We start from the raw sequence: 9,893 nt of genomic DNA on the forward strand, positions 1-9,893 counted from the left end.
TATTGTATTTGTATTTACAGACTGTAGGCTATTGTGGAGCAAATGGAATCACAAAAATAGTTATCCTCGTTTATCTGGTGTCAAAATGCCACTTTGCATTAGATTCTATAAAGTGGACTCGGCTTGCGTTTTTATATCTTCGTATTTGAGTGTGGCGATTGAATTCACGACGTTGATCAACCAAAAACTTCTGGAAGGTATGAATTAAACTACTTTAATAATAGGAATTGCGCGATAAAAAAGATGATAAAAATTTCTCTGTGCATTACAGCTTGCGTTACCGCGTCTGCCAACAAGGGAAGAAAGAAATGTAGGCTAATAGCCTAGAATACAAGAGATTACTGTAACAACCTAGGTTCGGTGTCTACGCGAACTACAACACATAAAAGTAAGATAAGGATTTTTATTAAACGCAGCAGGTAACTAGCCAGACCTACGTAACTGAATGCTGTTTTGTAAAATCATTTTGCATAGCTGGCATACAATTTAAACAATACGCAGTTTACGTGTTTTGCACATCGCCTGCCAGTTAATAATAGAATTTCCTTAACCGGCGGAATTTATGGATTACGACCTGATCTAAAATCGATTTACATATCTTTAATGCGGCTTGACATTACACTCCGAATTCACAGAAAAAGTCAATTTATGTAATTCTTGGCCTGTGCTGAGGTTTAACACACTGGTATTGAACCTTAATCAAACTCATATGTAGGTCTAATGAGCTACGGCTTCACAGGGATAATGGGCTACGGCTACCTTGAAAAGCTTTATCTCTTTCTCAGTAGTACTCTGTTGACAAAATAAACCAACACGTATATTTAAAAGTGAACATTTATTGTGGACAGATGAGTAACTGAAATACTTTATCACTGATGAATGCCAAGGTAATGAGGAACAAAGTTATAAAGAAAAACATGGAATTTCCTTTTCCAACCTTTGCTACGGCTTCCGGTGCTTCGTCGAAAAATCAACTAAAATTACAAAATAAAAAGTGGCTATACATGAAAACTTTATAGCGACGTTATAAACTTAAAAAACGTGTAATATCAACAATTTTAATTTATTAAAGAGTTAAAGCAGACGAAATAATCTGGTTGCATTGCAAAATAGTGTCCAAGATTTCTACAACTTTTTTGTAAGTTTGGTTTGGGCAACACTGAAATGGCGAGTGATAAGTTTTCAATTATCCAACCTTCAGTTCTTGTTTGGAATCAACTTGTTCGAAGTTATTCTTGGTAAAAACGTTTCTTGCATTTTGCTGGCACTTAGGGCAACGTTTAGGTTTTCTGTCGGTAAGTGAAAATATTTTGCCTCAGTCATGGGCAGAAGAACGACAAGTACCACCAAGGGTGGTAAATTTATGAACCCCACAGATCAAGCGCGTAAGGAGGCTCGTCGCCGTGAACTGAAGAAAAACAAGAAGCAGCGCATTGCAGTTAGACAGGCGGTTATTAAGACTAAAGACCCTAACCAAATGATAAAGGAGTTGGAGGATCTTGATAATATGGAATTGGATCCAACAAGTGAAAATCAATACAATGAAAAGGTATGTACCGTAGCTTTTAGGCTGATAAATAGGCTCTTTTCGAGTTGCCGCCGCCATTCTTTTGGGTTGCAAGATTTTTTCAATTTCATGTAGTTAACGGTGGAAATTGTCGACCTACTTTGATTCTTTTTTAAATTACAAACGCTCAGGGCATTAGATTGTAAAAACATCCTTTTCACTGCAGGTGAATTGCATATGAATTTCTTTGAGTTTAAAAAAAAAGTGAAAATATGCTGCCTAATTCTTATTTTACAGTGCTTTGAATTTTATGCACTGGACTTATCCGATATGATGTCTATTTGGTCAGCGAAAAATGTGACATAAAATGTTTAAGAGTTTGCATGTAATCTGCGGCGCTTTATGCAGACTAATTTTGTTTGGTATGTCACGCAAAGTTTAAAATAATAAACTAGAAGTAAATACAAATCGAATTATTACATTCAAATGTGCCGCAGATACAACGCAAGCTTTTACGCATTTTACATCACATGCTATGCCTGACCACGCAACGTGACTTCATATTGAACTAGTCCATATTAAACGTTCCTACCATACTAAAATTAAGCACTTTTCAAGTGCACATTTCCGAAAACAATAGACTGTATGTTGGCCAATGCAATTACTAAATTACTTATAAAGTTGTGTAAGCATTTTGGCCATTGGGTTCATGTACATATTCTTCTGTAACTTATACCCACATTGCTTACATTAAATTCAATCATTCAATCTTGTTTAGGTAATTAAAGAAAAACGAAGAAAGCTTCTAGAAACTTTGATTCGTATTGTGGACTTCTACTTCAAAGAAGATGCAAACCGTGGCCGGGAATTTAAAGTCATGATCGAAAATTACAAACTGAAGCGTGCTAAGAAAGAAATGTACTACGAGTCTGTCAAAAATGCTCAAAAAGTTGAAATAAACACGATTCCCTTGCCTGAGACACCATTTGAAACACCACATCTCAGTGATATTCCACTCCCTGGCATTCAACCGCAAAGCATTTTGAAAAAAGCACCCCCAGGTCCTCCTATTGGTGTACCACCCAGCCTTCAAACAGAAAAAACTCCACCAGGACCTCCACCCGGCCCACCACCGGCAAAGAAAGTGTAAGTTTTGTTGTGCTGGTCTTGCTTAAAAGTCGTGTGTCAGTTAGGATTTAACAAAAATATATACTACATCTAAATTTTCTAATGTTGCCCTGTTATATATATGTACTTTAAATATACTGTCTATATACATAAATATAATGGTTTAGTTTTGGTGTTTTTGGCCATCATTCAATGTGTTAATCATTGTAATAATCACTCACCGCTCATTATGCCTAAACTTGGTGTGTGGGTCCAAGGTGGATTTGTTAAGTGGATTCTACTTTTTAAGAGAAATGATTACAAATAATTTTTATTCTTGAAGTGAAGAATATAAAATGTGGGACTGTCAGTTGTAATTATCTAGTGCTTGTCTACCTCAGAAGACAATTTTGTTACAAATATGTGGAATATTTGTAAATATACATTAAACAAACTTTTAGGTTTGGAAGAAGTGCCAGACCTGGTATCCCAAGTACATCACACCGTCCAACATCCAGAGGTGTGCATTTACCAGTGTATAGCTTTTATACCATAGTCAAACAAATCTGATACATTGTATTTTCATTTTGTAGCCAACATTATTTACTTCTGGTTTATGAGTTACAACAATAAAACTACTACAGAGAATAGTTCAGTAAGTTGCCTATTGTAAGAGATCATAAAGATCGCAATTTTTATGAAACAATGAATGTGAGTAGGATCCAAAACTGTTCGTTTGGAAGACCAAGATGCCTATGAACGTAAAGAAGGACCAGAGTCTGAGAATAAAGAAGGACACTTTGCAGAAATGGAAGAGGATGATGAAGAATTTCACCACAGAGATGATGATGATGGCTTAATTGCGCCTGGTAAAACCTCTATTTTTTTGGAAATAAAATAACATGCACAACATAAACATAAGCCATATTTACAAGTTAAGGTAGTTGTTCGTGAAAGATTTGTTATAATAAGATTATTTGTTCCCTAATCTTGCTAGTTTTTTCTAAGGGCTTTGTAAACATGCTTTAATCAGACAATATTTTATCACCATTCTAGCAGGTGATCCAGACAAAGAAGATGAGTTCGGAAGGAAACATTCCGTGAGATTTGCAGAAGAAGACGAAGAAGATGGATTACTATCACACATAACTCCTCTACAGGCTATGATGTTGAAAATGGCAGGGCAGTCCATACCTGCTCCTCCTGAACAAAATGATCCAGACATTGATGAGGAGGAAGAAATGGATCGTGATGAGGAAGACAAACAAATCGAAGATGATGATGTAGAAGTGAATCATCGCCCAAAACCTCCAGGTCCACCACCAGGACTCCCCCCGGGTCCCCCTCCTGGAATGCCACCAGGAATGATTCGTCCAGGGATGTTGCCACCTGGCCCTCCTCCCGGAAGACCCCCGACTATGCCTCCTCGTTTGGGAGGTCCGAGGCCAGATATGAGGTTGATGAATCGCCCAGACATGATGCAGACTCCTAACATCCTGAGTGCTCCTCCCAGTCTTATCCACCGCCCTACCGATAACGATATAGAAGAGCCAAAAGCTGCCACCATCACCGCCAAACCAAAACTAACGACTAATCTGAAAGTGGAAAGCACTCGTTTCATGCCCACCTCTCTTCGAGTGAGGAGAGAGACCAAGGGTAAGACAAGTAGGCCGGCAAGCGAACCTTCCACTTCCGGTTATCCTGAAAAGCACAAATTTGAGAAGAAAAAGAAACAAGGCGCCACCACTGCGGATGCGGCCTATGACTCCTTCATGAAAGAGATGCAGGGCTTGCTTTAGGCTTTTTAATTTGAAGGGTAGCCCTGCTGGAGTAATGCAGTCTCAACCTGAACATGGCTTCTTAACTGCTTAATAAGATTGGAAAACCACTGATACTGAATAGAAACTTGCATTGGGTAACTTTGTTGTTATTTTTGCAAGAAATTCTAATTTTGGCTTGCAGTTGGCTAAGAGCAGTTTTGACAATATCTTGAGAAGCATTGTTATACGTTCATGGTCTTTCAGCTAAGGCAGTTGATAGCTATCGTTTATTGTGAAATATTTTAATCAAAGTGGGTTGTCTGTTTTTGAAAAGGTCAATTGTTTCATGAATAAATCATTTATATTGTAAGGCGATTTTAGAAATGTTTAAAACAAAAGTATAACTGAAAGTTTAACAATAATAAAATGAATTTCAAAGCTGTCTGTAATGTGAGTACTTTTGCCATGAATAAGCTGGGTCATGGGCTTTTGTAAAGTGATTTATCTTAAGACAGCCATTACCCCTTAGCAGAGCTAAAAGTTTAGCAAAATGTGATTTTGGATGTTGCCTATCTTTTTATAAGGCTGTCGGAGAACTTTATTGGTGTTAAAATCTGCTTTAGGACAATTTTTTAAAATTATTACCTTTATGGCATCTCAATCTTCAACACAGGTTCAGCACGTAATCAAATTTTTTTTTCTTAAGTTTCATGATCAAAAGTATTCATAATTTGGAACAAGTGTGATACACACTGTTGCATTTTTGCATGTTCCAAGTGGACCTAGCGTTTTTATGAACCTTGTTTATAAGACTGCGTCGTTCCTAGTGACTGCAGCTGCAGATGAATTCCAAATAACAAAAATAGAAAAAGGTATATTTTAAATTAAAAACAAAGACATTTCAAAAAACATTGCAATGCATTTGAAATAGGGTGCACAGCAGATCAAGAGTATATGGATTTATATACACAGTGATGTGCCAGATCTCTCCTGTGCAACAGTGCTGGATGTCTAATGATTAATCATCATCCTCTTCTTCATTCTTGATAATCGGATTTCCGTCAAGTTTTCTGAGTGCCTTAAGCGACTTTGTCACGCGATCTAACCAGTCTCCGTCGGCAGAATGCTTCTCTTCTAATGGATTACCTGAATGTAGAAAAATTATTTGGTATTACTGTATTTTCTTTCGTGGAACTCCCTGGAGACATCAGAAAATTATTGGATGACTTACAAGTCAGGTTATAAACAGTATAAACACACTTTGTGAATGGGTCTGTGCTTGGATTGATAAAACTTCACTATTTGCGATAGTTTGCAGAATATTTTAAGCTCACCAACAAAAACAAGCTCCACTAAATTACTGAGTTCTTGAAGCTTGTTGAATTCGCCCCAGTCTTTGACTTGATTGTTGCTCATCAGTAACACCTGGTAAAGTAGCCATCGAGGTTTAATACAGAAAAAGGTGAACAAAGCAGAAGAGTTAAATTATGGAGCCAGTGGTAGGAAAATGTAATAAAAGTACAACTGCAAGTTTTGCAAAAACTGTTTTGTGTGGTGGTATCTGTTACCGTGCAACTAGCTGCGAACTTTACCATTAAAGTTCAAAAGATGTATAAAATGTAATTCTTTTCTCTGCAACCTATCAAATATTGCCATTTTTGATGTAGTAAGTGGCACCTTTAACTTTTTAAGCACATGGATTCCTTTTAGTTTTTCTATAAGGTTGTAAGATATCCACAGTTCTTCTAATGTGTCACCAACCGCTTCCTGTTAAAGTAACAAATGTTTTGATTTGTCATATTTTGTTACTTGGTATGCAAAAACATGTATGTGAATTGTCTACTTACCAAACCATTTAAATTTTTGATATTATTTCTTCCCAGTGATAAGACCTTCAAGTTTTCTAACAAAACATTACAAAATCTCGGTTAATACACTTGGGCTTAAAGCATGCCTTAAACGCTTCTGCAATTTTTTGCAACTCCCAATCGTGACGTAATGTTGACGCTAAACTAATAATGCAAAGTATATGAAAAACAGTTTTGCTTACTTAATCCATTCAAGTTAGCAATCTTCTCAATACAGTTGGTCGATATTGAAAGTTTCCTAAAAATAAATCATTAACTGTGCAATGTTGTAATAAATTGTTCCTAATATCATTTTTAACATTTTGCTCGACTTGACTTGGCTTGACTGGAGTAAGAATTAGAAGTAAATGGCTAAGTCTTGACCACAATATCTTTATAAAATGGAAACATAGTTTCCAACATGATTTCTTAGTTTCCTTCTCCACATATGTTGGGCAAAAAGTGGTTTGTTGGTATTTGGGGTAGGGGCCATAGCTTCGTAAACAATTCACAACAAGACATGTCACACTGTTAGCGTCTGGTTACAAACTTACTCGCATTTTGATAGAGTTGAAAGTGATGCGTCCATTTTCTCTATTGGTGGCAATTGCTGGTAAAGTTTCACTTCAGTTGCTTCGGTTGCTTTTTGGCCACTTTTCTCTTCCTAAGTTTCAACAAGAAAAACATAATTAACGCTCGCATTATTTTATTTATGAATTTCTCAAATAACCAGATCAGCTTCATTCAAATATAATATAATATCATCTTCTTCCATTCTTCAAGTTCAAAATCATTCAAATAGTTTTGATCGTCTATAACTCTATATCGTTTATAAGTTACGTGTTATGCGTTTTCATCTGTGTCCTGCATTATGTATATGCTTTATATTAATATATTGACAGGACCAAACAAGGGATCCAGAAATTCTGGCAGTTTTTTGTCTGGAAATCATGTGCACAAGGTATAAAACTATTGTATACAAAACTGTAACGCATAAAATTAATAAATTGTTTCTTTATTACAAAGGACACACACATTGGAAAGAAATGCTGAAGAAAATTAGCTTAACGATGGTGGAAATTTAGGTTTTGTCAACTGACATATAAACTGTTAAAAGTTTAATGAAAATACAGGCACACGCACACCAGAAGCTTGCTAACATGAAAACAAATTATCGAAATTGACAGACTAAGCCAATTAGAATGTAAATTTATAATGAATAATAATTAATTGAGTTTTCAGTGCATGCTATTACACCATGACCTCTTTCTCAATCACAACAATATTTCCTAGATTACAATCCAGAACAGGTCTAAAATGAGCCAACTGTGCTTTGTTTGCAAGGTTTACTCATCACATAGCATCAAGGTTCATCCCATCTTAACTTTATCTATGCTAGCCTGCCTTGCAAAGATTCTATGCTGAGTAATTTCATTACTTCTGTATTCATTACTACATTTCATTGTTTTATCCACATACAAAAACTGCATTAATAGCCAATGTTTGTAGGGTGTAAGCACACTATTCACAATAAAATGTGGTATGCAAGGACTGAGACGCTGACATGTCTCGAACATGTCAGTAGGCATACAGATGTTTATACGGAATCATACTAGCCTGGGTTATACCCAAGTACAAATGAATAAATGTAAGGTAAAACTTTGCAAAATCTATGATATAAAGAAAGTATTGAGCCACAGTACGTGATGATACACCTGTATGGAAAGTTTGCATGATATGCCGGAGAATAGAGATAGAGATGTCCGGCGTGGTGAAGTAGCAGCAAATATCATTACACCACTGGCATAAATATCATCTTCAACCTTTCTGGTGTGGCGTCTTAATATCTTGTCACAAATTTTCAAAAGAAACACACATACAAAATTTACAAAGTGTAACTTAGTAGTAGCAGTGGTAAGGATAAGCAGCGCAGAGCCAATGGCCTTAGAATTGGCTCCATTTATTAAAACAGGAATTGATTGCGGTGAAAAATTCCTAGTTTTAATACTGGCATAGCGTAAAAGACAGACTTGAATTTCTTGGGCATAAATCTTTCTGTGCTAAAATGCAAACTTTTCATGCAGGATGATACATCTCATTGGGTAAGTGGAGTATCTCGAATAGAACCTTTGCATGGTACTACTCAGATAACGATGAATTGAGCCTACATTCAAACTATATGACAAACGAACTAGAATTTTGTTTGCTTATATTTCAGTTGAAAAATTTTCACTGTGAGCATTGGTCTGTCTCATAAAAATATGCATTTGACACAAATTTTTTGCTAACATAACACAAAGTATCGCTCTGATAATTTAATTAGAAATGGTTGTAATTCACTCATTGTATGTGGTTTTAAATTAATTTGCCTTACCCATTTTGCCAGTGCTTCTTTTATGCTTGTTCCCTTTGACTAAAAACAAATATTCAGAAGTCATACAAAATGTTTTGACTTGCTACAGTTTTTAACGCAGTAAATTTTTAGCTATAATTTTAATTATAGCAGGAAAATTAGTCTTATACCGTATCACTTACTACTTCACTGCTAAAAACCTATGGTAGCTTTTCCAAATCTAGTACAAGTAACAATCAAGAAAAAGAACGAACAAATATTGTACAAACATACTATAAAATATAACATGAAGATAAACATAAACATTATGCTTAAGATAATTATCTAATAAAGAACAAACTCACCATTCTAAACTTTTATCGCAGGAAGTTACTTTTAAGCTAAAAAAGGTACGAAAATTCAGCCTTTACCGTATTCTTCATTCATGAATTGGAAATCGTTGGTTGTTGTTGTTGCTATTAACAACGGCGGTTTTTCCTAAAATGCTCATGTTTTTAATAAACGAAAGGGTTGCTGATATTTCCTCAATCTTTACCAAATTTTTCCTTTTGATGAAAATACTGTCAGTTACACTTCAATAATAAATCATACATGTTGCATTAATTTTCTGTAAAAAAGTAAAGATTTAGTATTTCACAATTTTTCAATTACAAGTTTAAATTATTGTCTGGCGATAAAGTATTCATAAAATATTGCGCGTAATTAAGCGACTATGACAAAGAAATAATTCGCTTGTGCACTACTCGTGTGAAGTATTACACAAGGAACAAATCTGTCATAAAGACCGCGAATGCTGGCGGTAATTGTTTGAATATGAGCGAGGACGATAGATGGTTGATAACTTGTTTTACTTCTGCTTCGATGAATGAGTTTTCATTTCTCAAATTTGCGTGACTATGCTGTTAGTTGCTTGATTCTGTCTATACAAATTACTAAATTATAAAGTTCCCATTTTATTTATTATAACACAAAGGTTTTCACCTTCGGGCAAAGCTTACTGAATGTTACATAGCGCTGTAGTAACCAGTGAAATCGATCACACGAAAAGGGAAGATTGCAAACATTACATCAGTATTTATATGTGACACACCAGTTCAAGCGAGGAAATTATCTGACGTCATTAAGGAAAACTCAAGTCTGGTAAACACTGAATTCCAATATCCCAAATTAAATTCCAAACATCTCAAAACAACTCGTGAGTCGTGACGTAATCGTCACATAGCCTTCCTACCCAGAGTAAAGCTTGCCTGAAATGAAATTGAAGGCAACCTTTACTCGACAAAATTATGTCTGTGGTATAATATTCATCACAGTTATTA

The 9,893-nt window shown here is 35.5% G+C and overlaps 2 protein-coding genes across 3 annotated transcripts; one reads left to right on the forward strand and one right to left on the reverse strand.

Annotated features, from left to right (window-relative positions):
• The first annotated feature begins 1,214 nt into the window (after positions 1-1,214).
• Positions 1,215-4,816, forward strand: LOC143463115 (WW domain-binding protein 11-like). 2 transcript variants are annotated; one of them, XM_076961491.1, is made up of 5 exons: positions 1,215-1,549; positions 2,286-2,653; positions 3,076-3,134; positions 3,334-3,483; positions 3,671-4,816. In XM_076961491.1, the coding sequence occupies exons 1-5, from the start codon at positions 1,322-1,324 to the stop codon at positions 4,411-4,413; spliced, it is 1,548 nt and encodes a 515-aa protein (XP_076817606.1). In that variant the 5' UTR covers positions 1,215-1,321; the 3' UTR covers positions 4,414-4,816. The 2 variants fall into 2 exon arrangements, with proteins under 2 accessions (XP_076817606.1, XP_076817607.1); XM_076961492.1 differs by having other exon boundaries at positions 3,674-4,816.
• Positions 4,817-5,228: 412 nt separating this feature from the next.
• On the reverse strand, positions 5,229-9,044 carry LOC143462876 (dynein axonemal light chain 1). Its single transcript, XM_076961180.1, has 8 exons — positions 8,919-9,044; positions 8,596-8,634; positions 6,776-6,885; positions 6,425-6,480; positions 6,222-6,277; positions 6,052-6,141; positions 5,709-5,799; positions 5,229-5,520 (listed from the first exon to the last, which is right to left on the reverse strand). The coding sequence occupies exons 1-8, from the start codon at positions 8,919-8,921 to the stop codon at positions 5,393-5,395; spliced, it is 573 nt and encodes a 190-aa protein (XP_076817295.1). The 5' UTR covers positions 8,922-9,044; the 3' UTR covers positions 5,229-5,392.
• Positions 9,045-9,893: the final 849 nt, after the last annotated feature.

This window comes from Clavelina lepadiformis, chromosome 6 (assembly GCF_947623445.1).
Source record: "Clavelina lepadiformis chromosome 6, kaClaLepa1.1, whole genome shotgun sequence".
Taxonomy (NCBI): Eukaryota; Metazoa; Chordata; class Ascidiacea; order Aplousobranchia; family Clavelinidae; genus Clavelina; species Clavelina lepadiformis.